A 23184-nucleotide genomic window follows, 5' to 3' on the forward strand; every position below is an offset into this window, starting at 1 on the left:
CGGAAGGGGGGGGGGGGTCAGAGTGGGCTGATTGGAGGAAGGGGTAGGGAGGGAAGCTCGGAAGGGGGGGGGGTCAGAGTGGGCTGATTGGAGGAAGGGGTAGGGAGGGAAGCTCGGAAGGGGGGGGTCAGAGTGGGCTGATTGGAGGAAGGGGTAGGGAGGGAAGCTCGGAAGGGGGGGAGGGTCAGAGTGGGCTGATGGGAGAAACGGGTGGAGAGGGATGCTGGGAAGGAGGAGGGGCAGGTGCATCACTAATAGCTTTATAAAAAGGTTACAGCATGTCGCTCCCTCTTTATAATGGGCCCTAGCTGTGCTGGAAATGCAATTTCCGGGAAAGATAATGCGCGAGTGAGAGGGGGGAAGTGTGTACCTTGTGCTTGTGCTTGAGAAGGGGAGGGAGAGAGAGGGGATGGTGAGAGAGAAAGACATATAGAAAACAATAGAGGGAGAGAGAGAGAAAGGCGGGTGGTGAGTAGAGGTGTAGCGAGTGCACTCTGTTTATCACTGCAGTGTAAAGGGTGGCGGTGTAAATGTAGAAATACTTAATGTGAGCATTATCCGTGGACACTACACTGTCATGTATCTGAACAAACATGATTCCTGAGCTTCCTGCATGTCTGATTCAGCCATGTACACTAATTAACCTTGTGCCTCCACTGGATAGGAGTTTAAACATAGCCTGATTACGTGCGCATGCTTTTCCAAGGGTAAATGTAATTGCTGGTCATGTTCCGGAGACAAATTAATTGCACACTGCCTATAAGGATACTCTTCCAATTTCTTTCTCACTCTCTGCATTTTACATGTAGGTACAGAATTGATTACATTTATCATTTCTATTTCATTGTATCGAGAATGGGGAGTGTAAGGCTGTTGATATGTCAAACTGAACAATTATAATCAATATTGACCTTCAGTTGGCGTGTGTGTGTGTGTGTGTGTAGAGAGAGAGTGAGAGAGCACTGAAGAACAAGTCACAGAACATTGCCTGGGTTTCTCTCATCAATCAGCTTCCCTCCATCTCTTTCTATACCCCTATCACCTAATCTATCAACCACGGAACATCCGGGACGGTCTGTCACTCTCTCTCCTTCCTCTCTGTAGAGTGTTATACACCATCTCTCTCTCTCTCTTTCCCCATCATGACTCATCCTGCCTGCCTCGCCTTCTTCAGTTAATGATGATGATGACACGTGTGACTTCCTCAATGGAACGACTCAGCTGATCGCACATAACTTCCTATTTGACAAGGGAATCTGCTGCTGCCTCAAGTCACTGCACCTGGTGAGACTTTAGGGTTGAGCAGTATGGTTCTGGGGTTGTATTCGGAATGTGTAACATTAAACGTAATAAATATTAATCTGACCTGTTTTACAACTTCTATGTATGCTAAGGGGCAGGAATTTAGCATTGTTTAGAAATAAGAAAAATCAATAACAGAATATACACATGGAATTACATTCTCAACTGATATTCAGAACATTGTTCACACTTTAGAGCGCTCAATCCAGGTTTAAATCATCCTGAATAAACCCCAGAGGAAGTGCAGATGGAGTCCGGCTGTGAGGGGAACATTTCTCCCCATAGGGTCTTTCAACCTCTCTACATGGAGTCTTTGGTTCTTTATATTAATTCACCCAGGTTTAGAAATTGCAGGTGCAATTCTAAAAGGTCTTGAAGCTTCTGGAATCATTGTGAGTCAAAGGTTTATTTTCTAAGATATCTATATATACCTAAGTTTGTAGTAGATGAGGTGAGCCTAAGAGCCAATGCTACTGTGTTATTGGAATACCTTAAAATATTGGAACATCACCTACAAGAAACAGGAATGACAACCTCGTAATCAGTGATGCACTCTGATAAGTGCTTACCTTGCATTATTAACACAGGTACGTTGCCCTCTCTGAATAACACAGTGATAGCACCAGTGGAAATATCTGATATAGGTCGCCATCTTGTGGCCTTCTACTGTCACTGCATAGTCAACGGACGTAATCAATAAAGCCTAGTCATTGCTATTACAATTTGTAGTGTCTTTGCGATTACTGTCAAATGCTAGCTTGCACATAATTCATATATTCTACATTTTCTCCCAACATATATTTACCATTTGTGGAATCGTTAGGCTAAGAACATAAAATACAGTGTTTCCTTGTTCAGTAACTTGCATGTCTGCTAGTTTTTAGACATTACTGGGAGTAATTAACATTGTACTGAGGTAATAAGGACATTTTAAAACGTCTTAGGGCTAGGCAACCTTTTTTCTCAATTTCTGCCTGAATGATGTGCCCAAAGTAAACTGCTTGTAGCTCAGGCCCTGAAGCCAGGATATGCATAGAATTTATACAATTGGAAACACTTTGAAGTTTGTAGAAATGCTAAAATAATGTAGGACAATATAACACAATAGATATGGTAGGAGAAAACCCAAAGAAAAACCAACCAGAATTTTTTTTTGAGAGGCCATCCTCTTAGAAATGCAAGAGAATGGTCATATTGTAAAATAGCTCTCTGGATGCAATTCCTATGGCTTTCATAGGATGTCAGCAGTCTATGTTCAAGACTTCAGGCTCATGAATAAGAAATAGCAGTTTTTGTAAGAGGACAGTCTTGGAAATCCGTGTTTTTGCGAGCCATGACGAAGTTGCGCACCTCCTAAAATTGGTTTCCTATTGAACATACTTCTTTCCAAAATAAATATTATAGTTTGATTACATTTTAGGGTGTCTGAGGAGTAAATAGAAATGTATTTTGACTTGTTGAAACAAAGTTTAGGGGTAGATTTTCAGATTCCTTTTCTGCAAGTTGAATGAGTGGATTACTCAAATCGATGGCGCTAAATAAACAGACTTTTTGGGATATAAAAAATGATTTTATCTAACAAAACGACACTACGTGTTATAGCTGGGACCCTTTGGATGACAAATCAGAGGAAGATTTTCAAAAGGTAAGTGAATATTTAATCTTCCCAAACAACTTGTATATTCACAGAGGTTAGAGAGTTATCAACTCAGACTTTGCAGCTCTGCATTGACTAATAATACAAATTATTTACATGTAATGCGTATCTCTCACTAGCAGGTGGCAGTAACCCTACTATTATGTTCTTCTCAAACCTTTAGAGATTGTTGCTGAGGCAGAAGTGCATATTATGTCCAATAGAGAAAATAAAACGAGAACATTGATTAAAAAGTACAAGACATTCCTGTTGGCTATGATCCACACCCTGGGCCACGTTTGAGCAACACTCAGCATTGTGATTGGTCAAAGGATAAAATCAATGACAGTAAAACAGAATGTGTCCTGCCCTCATAAAAGGCAAGAGCGAACACTCAACATCCTTTTTATTGCAATATCCATTTATTGTTCTCATCAGACAAATCCTTACAAAACAGAAGGTACGTTGTAACAAGATGAAATGAAGTGTTAAAACTCAGAACACTTTTCTTTTGTTACTGCATTATTTATCGTCTTATTATTTTAAAATAGAACTAAATCAAACTGCAGATGTATTGTATTGTATGTGCACCAAGGAACACACATTCTGACCAAAAACATAATCAAGCCATCTGTGTAGTATTTTGTAGCTGCTGTCATTTTTGGCCTAGCAGTTAAGAGCGCTGGGCCAGTAACTGAAAGGTCACTGGTTCGAATCCCAGAGATGACAAGGTGCCCTTGAGCAAGGCACTTAACCACAATTGCTTCTGTAAGTCGCTCTGGATAAAAGCGTCTGCTAAATGACTAAAATGTAAAAGCAACAGACCCCGTCAAGATTGTGATAGTAGTATACAGTGCACTTTGTCCTAATTCACTGACTTTGGTGTATAGGGAATGGGGGACACCTAGTCAGCTGTACTGCTGAATGCATTCACAGGGGGACACCTAGTCAGCTGTACTGCCGAATGCATTCACAGGGGGACACCTAGTCAGCTGTACTGCCGAATGCATTCACAGGGGGACACCTAGTCAGCTGTACTGCCGAATGCATTCACAGGGGGACACCTAGTCAGCTGTACTGCCGAATGCATTCACAGGGGGATACCTAGTCATCTGTACTGCTGAATGCATTCAACCCAAACCCTCTGAATCAGAGAGGCACGGGGGGGCTGCCTTAATCGATGTCATCGTTGCCCGAGGAAGAGTGGGTTAACTGCCTTGCTCAGGGGCAGAACCACAGATTTTTACTTTGTCAGCTCGGGGATTCAATTCAGCAACATTTTGGTTACTGGCCCAATATGGGCTGGCAGGTGAACTATTACAAGAGAAACTAAACCATGAGAGGATTCTATTGTTAGCATAAAACCACGAGTCATCTTTGGTTGACTCCAACCTTGGTCCGGGAGGACACCTGGTTTGATGCAGAATGGCTGCCAGTTTGGGACGAGGAGAGGTCCAATCCAGGCCTGATTTAGAGTGGACCAGAACCTTTACATACACTCTTGTCTTCAGTAATAAAGTTGATACAATTAAATGTTCCCATTTCTCCATAACAACTTAATGTAAGGAGAGCAGTGGGGTGTCTGTGTAAAAATCACATTCTCATTACAAAAAATTACTATTTACAAAACCATACAAATAGGTTTAAGTGTAAGAAAGTGGAAAAGAGGGGAGGTATAGCCTAGAGATTAGGAGAGGTAAGTGAGTGTGTGTGTTTGTTTGTTTCGTTGGGTGAGTATGTGTATGTACATCCAAAAGTGTGTGTATTTTGGTAAGTTTGTCAATATTAAATGTATGTTTTCTTATGAGCGTTTTCGTGTGTGTGTGTGATGTCCAGCAGAGGGAAACATTACACAGCACAGTGACGGTATAGTCAGGATACAACACAAAGAAGAGAACCAAACAGTGGTAGAAAACCATATGCCAGTGGGAGGGAGTGGGGAGTGGAGGGTGAGATATGAGCATACTTGAGTAAAAGTAAAGATACCTTAACAGAAAATGACTCAAGTAAAAATGAAAGTCACACAGTAAAATACTACTTGAGTAAGTCTAAAAGTATTTGGTTTTAAATATACTTAAGTATCAAAAGTAAATGTAATTGCTAAAATATACTTAGTTAAACGTAAAAGTATAAATCATTTCAAATTCCTTATATTAAGCAAATCTTTTTAATTTATGGATAGCCAAGGGCACACTACAACACTCACATAATTTACAAACAAAGCATTTGTGTTTCGTGACTCCTCCAGATCAGAGGCAGTAGGGATGACCAGGGATGTTCTCTTGATTAGTGCATGAATTTGACCATTTTCCTGTCCTACTAAGCATAAAAAATGATTTGGGTGTCAGGGAAAGTGTTTAATTTGCAAATAAATTCATAAAAAATCCTACAATGTGATTTTCTGGATTTTTTTCTCATTTTGTCTGTCACAGTTGAAGTGTACCTATGATGAAAATTACAGGCCTCTCTCATCTTTTTAAGTGGGAGAACTTGCACAATTGGTGGCTGAATAAATACTTTTTTGCCCCACTGTAAGTAGTACTTTAAAGTATTTTTTACTTAAGTACTTTACACCACTGGATATGAGTGAGGGCTGTGCAAATCAAAATGAAACTGTTTGTGGCAACCACAACATATATACACATCAAATAAATACATCTACGATCAATCTCCTCATAAATAAATCACATTATCACATGAATAGGCAAAGTCCAATAATATCTCTCTACAGCCCAGAGACAGGGAATCTTGGTTTTCCAGTGTGGCGTTCCGTTCCATGCCGGTGTGATCCGTTCCATGCCGATGTGATCCGTTCCATTCCAAGCAAAAGGGGTGTGTAAGTAAACAAGTATTTTAGTGACATCACAATGACAAAGCTTTGGTAACCAAGGTTCCCTGTCCAGATACATTTGAGTGTAAAATAAAATGTTTTGTACTGTACAAAGCTCATGTCCTGTCACTTGTGATGTATTTCAAAATGTGTCTCATCCGGTCTTACCAAATCTGTATCTATTTCACGCTGACTTGCGGCAGCTGCAACCAATCGAAAGCAGAGAAAAATAAACTGTCTGCAGTTTCATCCTGTTTGTTCTTGTATCGTCTTCTCCTCAGTGATATGAACAGAATCCTTTGATCTGGGTAATGTCGTGCAGAGCTGAAGAGAGGTCTGATCTGTGTGTGTTGTCTCTATGCTGTATTTGGATGGTACAGTAATTAAGTACCACAGTTGCTACAGAAGGTGATTGGTCCGTAAACATTTTGAGTTTGTTGACTCTTGCAGATATTTGATGATTGGCTCATTCTAGGATACTGAAAAGGAGCCCTAAAGCCAGCGGAGAGCGTTCATTGAGCGGTTGTTTGGATTCATCTTACAATTGCACAGAGACACAAATGACTGAAGTGTTTCAGGATGACTGGCTGCATTGCCTGTGAGGACACCTCCGACAGACAGTTGAAAACACAAAACAACACAGTTCTCAAATGGATTCGGACAGTTTCCAAGCACGAAGATGATGAAACATCACCTTGTGATGTCAGTGAAATGTGTACTTCACACTATGAAGCACATTCAAAAAAAAAGTCTGCAAAACAAAAAAGAAGCCTCTGAAAACAACTAAATGAAAGAGGCATACCTGTACCTGACACTGTACTGAATGTTCAGCTGGACAGCTGTTAAGTCTTTGTGAGTCTCACTTTATGAGCTCACCTTTCGGTTCCCCCAGGGGTTTGGGCTTGGACAAGGTTAGGGGGAGGTTCGTAGAGGTCTGAGTATGCTGTGTGTGTTGTGTTTGTGTGCGTGTGTTTTGAAAGTCTAGACCTGCGTGGAGTAGGATCTGTAGAGGGTGGAGTAGCGGCCTGCCGGGTGGGCGGCGCAGTGGTGTTCGTGTGAGTGTTCATGTTCGTGTGGCTGGTCTAGACTTCGCTGGAAATGGAGCGAGACGGAATGAGGACATCTGGGGTGGCGGGGAACCGATACGGCTGATGGTCATGTGATCTCTGTGAAAGGAGACCCCCTCGGAGTCTGCAGGGGAGAGAGAGGAGTGAAAAAGAGAGAGGGAGGGACAGAAGAGAAGAGAGGGAGGAAGAAGGAGAGAGAGAGGGAATGAAAGAGACAGAGAGAAAGATGGGGTGGAAAGAGTGATGAAAAAAAGAAAAACGAGTGAGGAGCAAGAGAAAAAGATCCAAAGTTGGTCAAAATGGGTGGTGAACGTAGGGATTGTAGGGAGGGCAGGAGGAGGAGAGTGCAGGATGCTGGTGACATAGATAGAAGGATAGAGATCAAGTGAGGGATAAGGGAAAAGAGCAAGGTGGGAGACAGGGGAGAGGAGGTCAGGTGAGGGTTAGTGTAGGTGACAGACAAGAGGAGACACAAGCAATCTCAAAGCTGCTCCCTTGAATCACACTTCCAACAGGTTGTCCTTCTCTAGTGCCTTCTGCTCTCCCTTATCTAAAGAGCTCACAGTGCACCTCTCATTCACTTCAAAGTTCTAAGAGGCCTTCAAAGCTTAAACCACTGAGGGATGGTGAATGAATGCTGAGGAAGAGACTACTGCAAATGGCTCCCTCTAAAGACAAGGTTTGGTGTTCTTGTGCTTTGGTTGGGGTTGAGGGTTAAGGGGTGGTGCTGGGGCATGCACTGTGAGGGGACATCTACTTTTGGGATTGGGGGGACGACAGAAGGGGAGAGAAGGGGTGCATGTCTGCCCCCCCCCCCCCCTGTGTGTGCAGCCCTGCCGCTCACCCACCCCCACCCCTTACCTGAGTTCCACTTAACTTTTCGAGTGGACTCTCCACACAGGGCAGAGCCACCATGGGCATGCCTAGCACCGACTCAGGGCGCTGGGGTCGCGGGGGAAGGGGAGGGGGCCTCGTCTGCTGGAAGTTGTTGATCACACACGTCACCTGGAGAGAGAAGAGTGAGTGAGTGAGTGAGTGAGTGAGTGAGTGAGTGAGTGAGTGAGTGAGTGAGTGAGTGAGTGAGAGTGAGTGAGAGAGAGGGGGAAAAACTGAGTTAATAAGAAAATAAAAGGTAATGCCAAAATGATTGGGACAGTGATAATTGTGTTGTTTTTTGACTCTGTACCGCAGAACTTTGGATTTGAAATGATACAATGGCTATGAGTGTAGACTGTCAGCTTTAATTTGGGGGTATTTTCAACAATGAACAATGAACCATTTAGAAATTACAGAACGTATTGTATATAGTCCCACCATTTTAGGGGACCAAAAGTATTGGGGCAAATTCACTTATCAAATCAAATTGTATTGGTCAGATGTGCCGAATACAACAGGTGTAGACTTTACAGTGAAATGCTTACTTAAGAGCCCATTCCCAACATTGCAGAGTTAAAAAGTAAGACAAATATTTGCGCAAAAAAACTAAATAGTAAGACAATAAAAACAATAACATGGATACAGTTGAAGTCAGAAGTTTACATACACCTTAGCCAAATACATTTAAACGCAGCTTTTCACAATTCCTGACATTTAATCCTAGTAAATATTCCATATTAGCTCAGTTAGGATCACCAATTTATTTTAAGAATGTGAAATGTCAGAATAATAGTAGAGAACGATTTATTTCAGATTTTATTTCTTTCATCACATTCCCAGTGGGTCAGAAGTTTACATACACTCAATTAGATTTTTGGTAGAATTGCCTTTTAAATTGTTTAATTTGGGTCAAACTTTTCGTGTAGCCTTCCACAAGCTTCCCACAATAAGTTGGGTGAATTTTGGCCCATTCCTCCTGACAGAGCTGGTGTAACTGAGTCAGGTTTGTAGGCCTCCTTGATCGCACACGCTTTTTCTGTTCTTCCCACAAATGTTCTATAGGATTGAGGTCAGGGCTTTGTGATGGCCACTCCAATTTCTTGACTTTGTTGTCCTTAAGCCATTTTGCCACAACTTTGGAAGTATGCTTGTGGTAATTGTCAATTTGAAAGACCCATTTGCGACCAAGCTTGAACTGATGACTTGAGATGTTGCTTCAATGTATCCACATCATTTTCCATCCTCATGATGCCATCTATTTTGTGATGTGCACCAGTCCCTACTGCAGCAAAGCACCCCCACAACATGATGCTGCCACCCCCGTGCTTCACGGTTGGGATGGTGTTTTTCGGCTTGCAAGCCGTCCTCTTTTTCCTTCTAACATAATGATGGTCATTAAGGCCAAACAGTTCTATTTTTGTTTAATCAGACCAGAGGACATTTCTCCAAAAAAATGATCTTGGTCCCCGTGTGCAGTCGCAAACCGTAGTCTGGCTTTTTTATGGCGGTTTTGGAGCAGTGGCTTCTTCCTTGCTGAGTGGCCTTTCAGGTTATGTCGATATAGGACTCATTTTACTGTGGATATAGATACTTTTGTACCGGGTTCCTCCAGCATCTTCAAAAGGTTGTTTGCTGTTGTTCTGGGATTGATTTGCACTTTTCACACCAAAGTACGTTCATCTCTAGGAAACAGAACGCGTCTCCTTCCTGAGCGGTATGATGGCTGCGTGGTCCCATGGTGTTTATACTTGCATACTATTGTAAATACGTGGTACCTTCAGCCGTTTGGAAATTGCTCCAAAGGATGAACCAGACTTGTGGAGGTCTACAATGTTTTTTTTCTGAGGTCTTGGCTGATTTCTTTTGATTTCCCCATGATGTCAAGCAAATAGGTACTGAGTTTGAAGGTAGGCCTTGAAATACATCCACAGGTACACCTCCAAATGACTCCAAATTATGTCAATTAGTCCAAATTAGTATAATTTACGAATGGTAAATAACGTATTGTGTCATTTTGGGTGAATTTTGGCCCATTTCCTCCTGACAGAGCTGGTGTAACTGAGTAATTGTAAATAAGAATAGAATATCTTCTAAACACATCTACATTAATGTGGATGCTAACATGATTAAAGATAAAATGAATCATGAATAACCTCTTACCACTACAATAACAGGGAAGGTTAGCAGGGGGGGGGGGGGTATGAAATTCCAGCCTCTAAATTTCTCACTCCTCAATATTACACTTTTGGGGCTCACTGTAAGTGAAATGAGAGTGACATTTCTCATCCCATGGCGAGAAGTACCAGGATTAACAGCCCCTGTGCTTATGAACTTAAATATCAACGGAAAATGTCAGCAATATACATCACTGTTACATTCTATCACCCTCATCTCCCTGAATAATGACTTCCCTAACCACCTTCTTCTCCCTCACCATTCCCTCAGCTCCCTCCATCCTCCCCTCCCCTCCCCCTCACCAGAAACACAGCGATGGCTCCTCCAGTGAAGAAGCCGGCCAGGACGTCGGCCCAGTGGTTGCGGTACTCTGCCACCTTGACCACTCCCACCAGCATGGCCAGGCATAGCAGGGTCAGGCTGACCGTAGGCTTGGTCAGCCGAGTGCCTTTGGTCCGGAATACCAGCGTCACATACATCTGAGACAGACAGAGGTAGGGGGAGGAGACCAGGAGGACTGTCAAGAATTGTAATACTGTAGGCTGGGTATCAACTCTATACTATAGGGTGGTATACCAAAACATGTGTATCAAACTGTCCAAACTCCTACTCCTACTCCCCAGACCAGAACCTACCACAGTGTAGACTGCAGAGTAGACACTGAGGGCTGCGTCCTTGGAGGGGAAGGATTTGCGTGCGGATGCCACTACCAGGGGGTTTCCAGTGCAGGCACGGGGCTGGGTGATGTACTGCATGTTGGATGTGCACCCCAGGGCCGTGTAGTTAGGCCGGCAGGCAGACAGGAAGTGAGGCGTCTGGTTTCCTGTCACCACCTGACCCGCGTTGGCAAAGATGGTGGTGGTGAACAGGCCGAAGGAGAACACCCCTGAGGGAGAGAGAGAAAGAGAGAGAACGAGAGAGAGCAATGACAGCCAACTAAAATAGGAGGAGTTTAGTTATCCCCAGCCTCCCTCGGATCCCCTGTTATCAGCTGAGGTGTGAAATTGCAAAAGCCTTCATGATCACCTGAAGTGATGAACGTGCAAATCTGTCTGAAATTCTTCACACCAGTTTTAGCCATCATCATCATCACAAACTGCTGAGACATGTCTCTTCCTGTTTCATTGTTGTGTTACTTGCATTCTCGTGTTTCTTCAAATGTAGCAAGTTCAACCAGGAAGGCTGGTCTGAATGCTTGTTTAACTTCATCAAGCCGCAAAACATAATCCACTCTATTATACCGCAAATCAAGCCGCAAAACATAATCCACTCTATTATACCGCAAATCAAGCCGCAAAACATAATCCACTCTATTATACCGCAAATCAAGCCGCAAAACATAATCCACTCTATTATACCGCAAATCAAGCCGCAAAACATAATCCACTCTATTATACCGCAAATCAAGCCGCAAAACATAATCCACTCTATTATACCGCAAATCAAGCCGCAAAACATAATCCACTCTATTATACCGCAAATCAAGCCGCAAAACATAATCCACTCTATTATACCGCAAATCAAGCCGCAAAACATAATCCACTCTATTATACCGCAAATCAAGCCGCAAAACATAATCCACTCTATTATACCGCAAATCAAGCCGCAAAACATAATCCACTCTATTATACCGCAAATCAAGCCGCAAAACATAATCCACTCTATTATACCGCAAATCAAGCCGCAAAACATAATCCACTCTATTATACCGCAAATCAAGCCGCAAAACATAATCCACTCTATTATACCGCAAATCAAGCCGCAAAACATAATCCACTCTATTATACCGCAAATCAAGCCGCAAAACATAATCCACTCTATTATACCGCAAATCAAGCCGCAAAACATAATTCACTCTATTATACCGCAAATCAAGCCGCAAAACATAATCCACTCTATTATACCGCAAAACAAGCCGCAAAACATAATCCACTCTATTATACCGCAAATCAAGCCGCAAAACATAATCCACTCTATTATACCGCAAATCAAGCCGCAAAACATAATCCACTCTATTATACCGCAAATCAAGCCGCAAAACATAATTCACTCTATTATACCGCAAATCAAGCCGCAAAACATAATCCACTCTATTATACCGCAAAACAAGCCGCAAAACATAATCCACTCTATTATACCGCAAATCAAGCCGCAAAACATAATCCACTCTATTATACCGCAAAACAAGCCGCAAAACATAATTCACTCTATTATACCGCAAATCAAGCCGCAAAACATAATTCACTCTATTATACCGCAAATCAAGCCGCAAAACATAATTCACTCTATTATACCGCAAATCAAGCCGCAAAACATAATTCACTCTATTATACCGCAAATCAAGCCGCAAAACATAATTCACTCTATTATACCGCAAATCAAGCCGCAAAACATAATTCACTCTATTATACCGCAAATCAAGCCGCAAAACATAATTCACTCTATTATACCGCAAATCAAGCCGCAAAACATAATTCACTCTATTATACCGCAAATCAAGCCGCAAAACATAATCCACTCTATTATACCGCAAAACAAGCCGCAAAGCATAATTCACTCTGTTTCCTATTATACAGGCATAGTGGGAATGAATAGAAACTTTCATCATCATAGCGTCTAGTTCTTATCCTCTATCTTATTAGTCATGTGCAGAATGTCATTCACCTATTTACCTTTAGCCTATAAGCGCGGCACAATAATGCACATTCTGCAGACTTACTGTTAAACCTATCCCTTTCCTCTCTTTCAACCAATGGGTGTCAATCTTGGGATGTATTTCTATGTCAACTTACCCATGTTCTCTCACTTGCTGTTTTTCAGCAGATGTTTTGGACAACCATCCACCTTCCCACAACCAGCAGCTATAATAACCTTAAGGCCTGTCATTATATTATTATTATTATTATTATTATTATTATTATTATCTATATGATCTATATTATGATTAATATTATCAATTATTATTATTATTATTATTATCTATATTATTATTTATATCTATATTAATTTCTATATTATTAAGATCTATATTATTATTTTCTATAGTATTATTTATATAATTATTATCATCATCATCTATATTATTTACATTACTATTATTATCATCTATATTATGATTAATATTTATCTTCAATATGATTTATATTATTCTATTATTCTTATTCTATATTATTTATATTGTTAGTGCAAATCAAATCAAATCAAATCAAATCAAATTTTATTTGTCACATACACATGGTTAGCAGATGTTAATGCGAGTGTAGCGAAATGCTTGTGCTTCTAGTTCCGACAATGCAGTAATAACCAACAAGTAATCTAACTAACAATTCCAAAACTACTGTCTTGTACACAGTGTAAGGGGGTAAAGAATATGTACATAAGGATATATGAATGAGTGATGGTACAGAGCAGCATAGGCAAGATGGTATCGAGATGAGTATGTAAACAAAGTGGCAGTAGTTATTATTATCAATTGTTTATATTATTATTATTTTCTATATTTTTATTTTCTATATTATTATCTATATTATTATTTATAGCTATATTATTATTATTTATAACTATATTATTATTATAATAACTATTACACATATTATTATTATTATCTATATTATTATTATTTATAGTATTATGATTATTATTTATATCTATTAATATTATCTATATTATTATTATGATCATTATTATCTATATTATTATCATCTATATTATTATTAATATTGTAATTATTAATATTATTATCTATTATTATTATTTATATGTATAATATTATGATTATTATTTATATTTTTAATTATTATCTATATGATTATTATTATTATTATTATTATTATTATCATCTACATTCTTATTTATATCTATATATATCTATATTATTATTATTATTGTTATCATTATTATCTATATTATTTATACTATTATAATCTATATTATTATTAATATTTTAATTATTCATATTATTATCTGTACTATTATTATTATTTATACTATTATTATTATTACTGCATTGTTGGGAAAGAGCTCTCACTGTATTGTTTTATACCAGTTATATCCTGTGCACAGTGACACATACAATCAACATCTACATTTTCCTTTAAAAATACATCAAATGTAGGTACCCTTTTGTAGATATTTCCAATTCCAGGTGTGTTTATATCATGTTGTTGGACACACTAATCATTCAAGACTAGTTCAGGCAGGGCTGGGTGGTGTTGGCCTAAACTCTAGAGGCTGTAGTGGTTACCTAGGAAACGGACGATGCGTCGCAGCAGGGGGTTGAAGTAGCAGCAGTCTGCTGTCACTATGGTCTTCTCTTGCGTCCCCTCAGCCTTCAGAAAGAACGCCATCAGCTCCCCTACCAGGATCTGTAGAGAGAGAGAGACAGACACAGAGAGAGAGAGAGACAGAGAGAGAGACACACACAGAGAGAGACAGAGAGAGAGACACACAGAGAGAGACAGAGAGAGAGACGAAGAAGAGACAGAGAAAGAGAGAGAGACAAAGAGAGAGGGAGGCAGAGAGAGAGACAGACACAGAGAGAGACACAGAGAGACACAGAGAGAGAAACAGAGAGAGAGAAACAGACACAGAGAAACAGAGAGAGAGACACACACAGAGAGAGAGAGACACACAGAGAGAGAGAGACACACAGAGAGAGAGAGAGACACACACACAGAGAGAGAGAGACACAGAGAGAGAGAGACACACACAGAGAGAGAGAGAGACAGAGAGAGAGACAGCAAGAGAGAAACAGAGAGAGAGAAACAGAGAGAGAGAGAGACAGTGAGAGATCCAGTTAGCTTTATTGAGGGCCCCAAACTGAGCGAGAGAGCACGTCTTGAAAACGACAAGGTATTTGATTTAATTTAGGCTATGCACACATTCTCAGAAAGCCACTTGCCCACACAGACCTCAACTCTCTCACACAACACGTGGCTTAATGTCAGCGCGTGGCTAGTGATCCCCATGTTCACACCCACACAGTTTCATTTGAAACCCTCATCATCAACATCACATTCGCAGGAGTCCAGCCATTCATTTGTGTTACAAAAAACACCCACCATTGGAGCGAGGAACGTGCCAGGCTCGTGACAGCTGCAGAAACCAGATAACTGTAGCTACATTTCACACCCACTGAGTGAATGTTGCTTTATTGAGGGCCCTGAACTGTGAAACTTACTCTTTTATGCATGGTACTCAGACAACATCAACTATTTCCACTTTCCGAAGCGACTCGCCTCAACAAAACATTTGCTTGTTCTTCTGTAGAAAACCATGTGTTTATTACTCCAACAGCAAGGACTTAAGCTAATAGCCACCCTAACACTAAAGCATAACTGAATCCAAGTTATGTTTTCATGAAATATAAATGTAAAATGCACTCGGGATCCACAATACAGCGGAATAGCAGAAAATAACATGTTACCTTCCCTTATTTATAGAAATGAGAGAGAAAGAAAAGTCTCAGGTCTAAGAAAAATTAAGACTGGAGAGTTTGAATGAGCTAACAGCCTCTGAAGCAGAGACTCTGTGTTGCTATGTGCGTGCCCAATAGCACTCCCCCTCCATTAGGGAAACATAGATCATAGCGACTAATGGTTCCATAGCAACATTAAACTAACTCTAATACGAACAATGACATTAAATTGGAAGGAGATGATCAACATAAACTAGAAGTTGCTGAGTGACTGACCGCTGTCTGACAAACATATCCATGCAGGAGTGGGATGGGATGAAGCCCAATAACTCACTTCCCTAACACATGCTAACAGATTTACTGTGTACTGTGTAAATCTGTTAGCATGTGTTAGGGAAGTGAGTTATTGGGCTTCATCCCATCCCACTCCTGCATGGATCAGTACTCTGAAACACTGATTCTCAGTCTGCTAAAAGCCGTTCAGCAGTAGGGTGGTGATCCTGTTCAGAAGCATATCACATAGTCAATACTGTACAACCATCCCTCTTTCACCACTGTTAATAGCTACATCCTCCAGAATTGGAGCAGATGAAAACACTTTGGAGATACAATCAGTAAAGAGAGGGAGATAGAAGAGCGTGTCGAGATGGAGAGGGAGCGAGTGAAGGGAGAGGGACACAGAAAGAGAGGGAGATAGAAGAGCGTGTCGAGATGGAGAGGGAGCGAGTGAAGGGAGAGGGACACAGAAAGAGAGGGAGATAGAAGAGAGAGAGCAAACTGTAGCAATTAATTATTCACAGATGTGCCTGGACCCTGTCTGCATGGTGAATCATGTTGCACATTATTTCAACCAACGTCTTTTAAATTATCCCCCTCCATCATGCTGCTGCGTGTCTCTATTCTTACTGCTCTCTTAAGGAGTCAAGGTAACATTGCTGGAGTGTTTGTGTTGTAGACAGGACATTGGCTGCTGTACTTAACTTCCTTGACATTAAAACACAATCACGTAACATTTCTGTTTCCACACAGCACCAGTTGACTGATGTGAAGCAGAAGGGTACTCTACAGTAAGTGTTTGTTCCCAGTGTTATTAGACCCACTCCACCACACCTTTGAGGAGGAAAGGAGAGAGAGAGTGGAAAACACACAGGAGGGTTGGTTTCAATTACATTTCAATCCCAGTCAATTCAGGAAGTCAACCAAATTCTAATTCCAATTCCAAACTTCCCTCATTGAAAAGCATTGAGTTGGAATTGAAATGTGAATTTCAGTATACTTCCTGAATTGACTGGAATTAAACTAAATGTTTAACACCAACCTTGGCAGACAGGCAGTAGCCCCTCAACAGACTAAGAATAGTATCTGACCAATCACGTGTCTGGGCTGTGACATCAGTCTAATATCCGTTGTGTGGAGACACAGAGTGGACAGGAAGAAGAGAAGAGAACATGTCCTGCACTTCACCCTCGTCTGCCGCTGAATCAGAGAAAAGCTCTGACCAGTGGGATGAACTGGGCCCTGACACTGTTGGGGTGTGTGTGTGTGTATGTGTGTGTGTGTGTGTGTGTGCGTTTTAATGTGTGCATGTGCCTGTGTGTGTAAACATTCCTGCCAGAGTTAGAGCAAGTTGGAGGAGTCAGTTTGTGTTTGTGTGTAAGCAACTGGGTAAATATCTTTACTGTGCATATCAAAATATGTGTCTTCTCCAAAACAAGTTGGGAATCAGTTCTAATCACGTGGGAAAGAGGGGGAAGGAGATATGAAGACAGGGAGAAGAGGCAGAAAGAAGATAAGGAGGAGAAGAGGCAGGGAGATAACAGCCCTAGGTAATCATCTGAGGCTAATTCCAAGAGGCCTGTTAGATCCCAGATAAACACAGACAATAAAACCGAGAGTGAGAAGAACAGCAGCAGCCTCCTGACAACAACACAGCACTGGAGCAGAACCATTGTTCCTCATACACACACACACACACACACACACACACACACACACACACACACACACACACACACACACGGCTACGGATGCTCAGCGAACCGACACACACCGCTCTGGTCCAACAGCTGACTCTGTCAAGATGAGTGTGTAGGGAAATGGAAGGCTGATGATTCCAATCCCATAAGCAGATGCATTATGGGACATGGTATATCACCTCTACTGTAATTATTTGTTTGTATCGGTCATCACCTACAGTGGAATCTGACCTGAATCACCTCAACATACACTGGGCTTTAGATAGGTCTACCATGTAGGGTACATGTCACAGCGGATTGAGTTGATTATCCTCTGGTGCTGAGAGAATAAGCTACAGCCTACAACACTATGAATGGTACATAAAGGAAGTGTTAAGGGCCTTGGCGACTTGGAGTTAGATCCCATCTAGTACATACAGTAGTGGCTGGGATTGTATAGTGTATACAGTATCATGTGAATATGAAGAGGATCCAGGCTGTACCACATCTCCACGGAGGGTTGGAACAGCTGGCCAGGCTGGGGATTGTTAAAACCATTTGTTCAACATGAACTGTTACAAGAGGGAACAAGCACTATCGCGGGTTGAATGAAATCTGTAAACGCGTGTGCACGCACAAACGCACGCACGCACGCACACACACGCCAATTAACTAATGTGTGAATACACTTCATGGCCATTGATATAGCTCTCTGATTTAAAGGGAAATAACTGTTTTCAACACACTTATTTCAGTGTAAACAGCTAAACATTTACTGTTTCTATGGTTAATTATTCTGGTTGTTTTCGGTTTACTATGTTCTAATGCTGTGATTTCTATAGTCTTTACCAACCATAACCCTTTAGTCTTGTGTTATATCACTCTTCTCTTACCCACTCCTTCCTCCCTCATGTCTTTTTCTATATCAGTCAACCTTTATAGATGTTTCCTCCCAGTCCCCAACAGGGAAAGTAGGTTAGGATTTCTCTCTCCCTTTGTCCTTCCCTTCCATTCTTGAACTCTTTCATTTCATGCTCTCTTTTCCCAAAATCTCCTCTGTTAAATCCCTCTAAATTCCCTGTCGCCAGCCAAACAGCTAAGCCACAGCTGCAGATGAGGAACAGAGTCTGTCTTTAGTGTGAAAAGCACAGAGATGCAGGAAGAGAGGCAAAAGAGAGGAGCAGAAGCTGAAGAGAGTGAGAATGAGTGAGTAAAACAGAATTGGATGATGCTGGTAACTGGTCTCTGGGGTGCTGAGTGAAGCATGTCCCTCTGCCAGGACCACTGAGGTGTCTCTGCTTTCTGCCTGAGCGTAAAGGGATCAGTCATCCGTGCTGTGGAGCTGTGACTGACGAGTTCACTCTAATCACATTGCACAAGCGGGTGTATGTCTTCAGCTGTCACATACAGTACAACTAGATACTGGAACATAATCTGCTTATATCATACACATATGTACATTATACACACATACAGTATTACTTTACATGCAGGTATATGTAGGCTATCCATGGCCAATCAGGTCAGTAAAGAAACCTTCTCAGGAGAACCAGGCTAATGCTACATGGAGCTGATAGCAGCAAAGCTCTGCCATAAACTATACCATAAACTATACCATAAACTATACTATAAACTGTACCATAACTATACCATAAACTATACCTTAAACTATACAAGAAACTATACAAGAAACTATACAAGAAACTATACCTTAAACTATACAAGAAACTATACAAGAAACTATACCTTAAACTATACAAGAAACTATACAAGAAACTATACCATAAACTATACAAGAAACTATACCATAACCTATACCATAAACTATACCATAAACTATAAACTATACCATAAACTATAAACTATACCATAAACTATACCATAAACTATAAACTATACCATAAACTATACCATAAACTATACCATAAACTATACTATAAACTGTACCATAACTATACCATAAACTATACCTTAAACTATACAAGAAACTATACAAGAAACTATACAAGAAACTATACCATAAACTATACAAGAAACTATACCATAAACTGTACCATAAACTATACAAGAAACTATACCATAAACTATACCATAAACTATACCATAAACTATAAACTATACCATAAACTGCACAAGAAACTATACCATAAACTATACAAGAAACTATACCATAAACTGTACCATAAACTATACAAGAAACTATACCATAAACTATACCATAAACTATACCATAAACTATAAACTATACCATAAACTATACAAGAAACTATACCATAAACTGTACCATAAACTATACAAGAAACTATACCATAAACTATACCATAAACTATAAACTATACCATAAACTATACAAGAAACTATACCATAAACTGTACCATAAACTATACCATAAACTATACCATAAACTATACAAGAAACTATACCATAAACTGTACCATAAACTATACCATAAACTATACCATAAACTGTACCATAAACTATACAAGAAACTATACCATAAACTGTACCATAAACTATACCATAAACTATACCATAAACTGTACCATAAACTATACAAGAAACTATACCATAAACTATACCATAAACTATACCATAAACTATAAACTATACCATAAACTGTACCATAAACTATAAACTATACCATAAACTGCACAAGAAACTATACAAGAAACTATACCATAAACTATACCATAACCTATACCATAAACTATACCATAAACTATACAAGAAACTATACAAGAAACTATACAAGAAACTATACCATAACTTTACCATAAGCTATACCATAAACTATACAAACTATACCATAAACTATACAAGAAACTATACCATAACTATACCATAAACTATATCATAAACTATACAATAAACTATACCATAAACTATACAAACTATACAAACTATACAAACGATACATAAACTATACCATGAACCAAGCTATACAATAAAATATACCATAAACAATACCATAAACTGTACCATAAACTATACAAACTATACAAACTATACCATGAGCCAAGATATACAATAAAAGATACCATAAACTAAGATATACAATAAAATATACCATAAACTAAGCTATACCACAAACTATATATAAACTATACCATAAACTATACCATAAACTATACCATAAACTATACCATAAACTATACCATAAACTAAGCTATACCACAAACTATATATAAACTATACCATAAACTATACCATAAACTAAGCTATACCATAAACTATATATAAACTATACCATAAACTATACCATAAACTAAGCTATACCATAAACTATATATGAACTATAACATAAGCTATACCATAAACTATACACAAGCTACACCATAAACTATACCGTAAACTAAGCTATACCATAAACTATACCATAAACTAAGCTATACCATACACTATACCATAAACTAAGCTATACCATAAACTATACCATAAACTAAGCTATACCCTAAACTATAAACTAAGCTATACCATAAACTATATCTAAACTATCAACTATACCATAAACTAAGCTATACCATAAACTATACCATAAACTAAGCTATACCATACACTATACCATAAACTAAGCTATACCATAGACTATACCATAAACTAAGCTATACCATAGACTATACCATAAACTAAGCTATACCCTAAACTATAAACTAAGCTATACCATAAACTATATCTAAACTATAAACTATACCATAAACTAAGCTATACCATAAACTATACGTAAACTACACAAACTAAGCTATACCATAAACTATACATAAACTAAACCATAACCTATACTATAACTATACCATAAACTATATATAATACCATGAACTATACATAAACTAAACCATAAACTATACCTATACATAAACTATACACAAACTATACCATAAAGTAAACATAAGCTATATACAAACTATACCATAAACTATACATAAATTATACCCTAAACTATACCACAAACTATACCCACTCTCAGAGAGAGTTTTATTTTGCAAATAAAAAGAGCAACAGAGCAAAAGAGAGAGAAACAGTAGAGAAATGAGAAAGCAAGTGAACCAGATCAGAAAAGAGATAGATAGAAGCGATAAAGGGAGGGAGTGAATCGTTTGATGGTGCGATCAGTGTATCGGCTCTGATCGAGCTCAGCAAAGTGATTATCATTGCGGTCAGTCAGAAAATCCTTGTGATTGTGTTGAGGACTGTGAAGCTGCCTGTAAATTGCCCTGCTGCACGGATACCAAACAGCACCACTTCACAGTGGCTAAATTAGACACTGTCATTCTCCTTACAATAATAGGCGACAACCTCTCTTTTTCTTAATGGTGTGTACTATGTACCTTCACTTCAACCCCTCTCTACTAGATCTATTGTGTTTTTCTCGTAGGGAGATAAAGGAAACTCCTACTCTCCCACCATCTCTTTCTGTGCCTCCACAAACAATCTTTCTCTATCCACTCCCAGTATTTCATCATCTAGTACTCTTCTCACCTTTATCAATTTGTCATTTCACCCTTGGCACTACTCCTTTACCCCCTCCCCCTTCCCCTCTGCACCCCTCCCTTACCTCCTCCTCCTCTGCACCCCTCCCTTACCTCCTCCTCCTCCTCTGCACCCCTCCCTTACCTCCTCCTCCTCCTCTGCACCCCTCCCTTACCACCTCCTTCTCCGCACCCCTCCCTTACCACCTCCTCCTCTGCACCCCTCCCTTACCTCCTACTCTTCTGCACCCCTCCCTTACCTCCTACTCTTCTGCACCCCTCCCTTACCTCCTACTCTTCTGCACCCCTCCCTTACCACCTCCTCCTCCTCCTCTGCACCCCCCCCCCCTTACCTCGTACTCTTCTGCACCCCTCCCTTACCTCCTACTCTTCTGCACCCCTCCCTTACCTCCTACTCCTCTGCACCCCTCCCTTACCTCCTCCTCCTCTGCACCCCTCCCTTACCTCCTCCTCCTCTGCACCCCTCCCTTACCACCTCCTCCTCCTCCTCCTCTGCACCCCTCCCTTACCTCCTACTCTTCTGCACCCCTCCCTTACCTCCTACTCCTCTGCACCCCTCCCTTACCTCCTACTCCTCTGCACCCCTCCCTTACCTTCTCCTCCTCTGCACCCCTCCCTTACCTCCTACTCTTCTGCACCCCTCCCTTACCTCCTACTCTTCTGCACCCCTCCCTTACCTCCTACTCCTCTGCACCCCTCCCTTACCTCCTGCTCCTCTGCACCCCTCCCTTACCTCCTCCTCCTCTGCACCCCTCCCTTACCTTCTCCTCCTCCTCTGCACCCCTCCCTTACCACCTCCTTCTCCGCACCCCTCCCTTACCACCTCCTCCTCTGCACCCCTCCCTTACCTCCTACTCTTCTGCACCCCTCCCTTACCTCCTACTCTTCTGCACCCCTCCCTTACCTCCTCCTCCTCCTCTGCACCCCTCCCTTACCTCCTCCTCCTCTGCACCCCTCCCTTACTTCCTACTCTTCTGCACCCCTCCCTTACCTCCTACTCTTCTGCACCCCTCCCTTACCTCCTACTCTTCTGCACCCCTCCCTTACCTCCTCCTCCTCTGCACCCCTCCCTTACCTCCTCCTCCTCTGCACCCCTCCCTTACCTCCTCCTCCTCCTCTGCACCCCTCCCTTACCACCTCCTCCTCTGCACCCCTCCCTTACCACCTCCTCCTCCTCCTCCTCTGCACCCCTCCCTTACCTCCTACTCTTCTGCACCCCTCCCTTACCTCCTACTCTTCTGCACCACTCCCTTACCTCCTACTCTTCTGCACCCCTCCCTTAACTCCTACTCTTCTGCACCCCTCCCTTACCTCCTACTCTTCTGCACCCCTCCCTTACCTCCTACTCTTCTGCACCCCTCCCTTACCTCCTACTCTTCTGCACCCCTCCCTTACCTTCTCCTCCTCTGCACCCCTCCCTTACCTCCTACTCTTCTGCAC

At 40.9% G+C, this 23184-nt stretch overlaps 1 protein-coding gene across 3 annotated transcripts in view; it reads right to left on the reverse strand.

The window, feature by feature from the left end:
* Nucleotides 1-3341: 3341 nt before the first annotated feature.
* LOC110486489 (phospholipid phosphatase-related protein type 5) overlaps nt 3342-23184 on the reverse strand; it is a 58251-nt gene continuing 38408 nt past the window's right edge. Inside the window, exons 4-8 of one of the 3 annotated variants that reach the window (XM_036941201.2) lie at nt 14130-14250; nt 10522-10772; nt 10189-10365; nt 7713-7840; nt 3342-6959 (exon numbers count right to left, since the gene is read on the reverse strand). In XM_036941201.2, the coding sequence (XP_036797096.1) occupies nt 6851-6959; nt 7713-7840; nt 10189-10365; nt 10522-10772; nt 14130-14250 (786 nt within the window). In that variant the 3' untranslated portion in view covers nt 3342-6850. Of the gene's footprint in view, nt 7190-7696; nt 7841-10188; nt 10366-10521; nt 10773-14129; nt 14251-23184 lie in introns of all 3 variants that reach the window. The other 2 variants (XM_036941203.2, XM_036941202.2) reach the window with 2 other exon arrangements.

Source organism: Oncorhynchus mykiss, chromosome 13 (genome assembly GCF_057628025.1).
Source record: "Oncorhynchus mykiss isolate SJ-2025 chromosome 13, ASM5762802v1, whole genome shotgun sequence".
NCBI classification, from domain to species: Eukaryota; Metazoa; Chordata; class Actinopteri; order Salmoniformes; family Salmonidae; genus Oncorhynchus; species Oncorhynchus mykiss.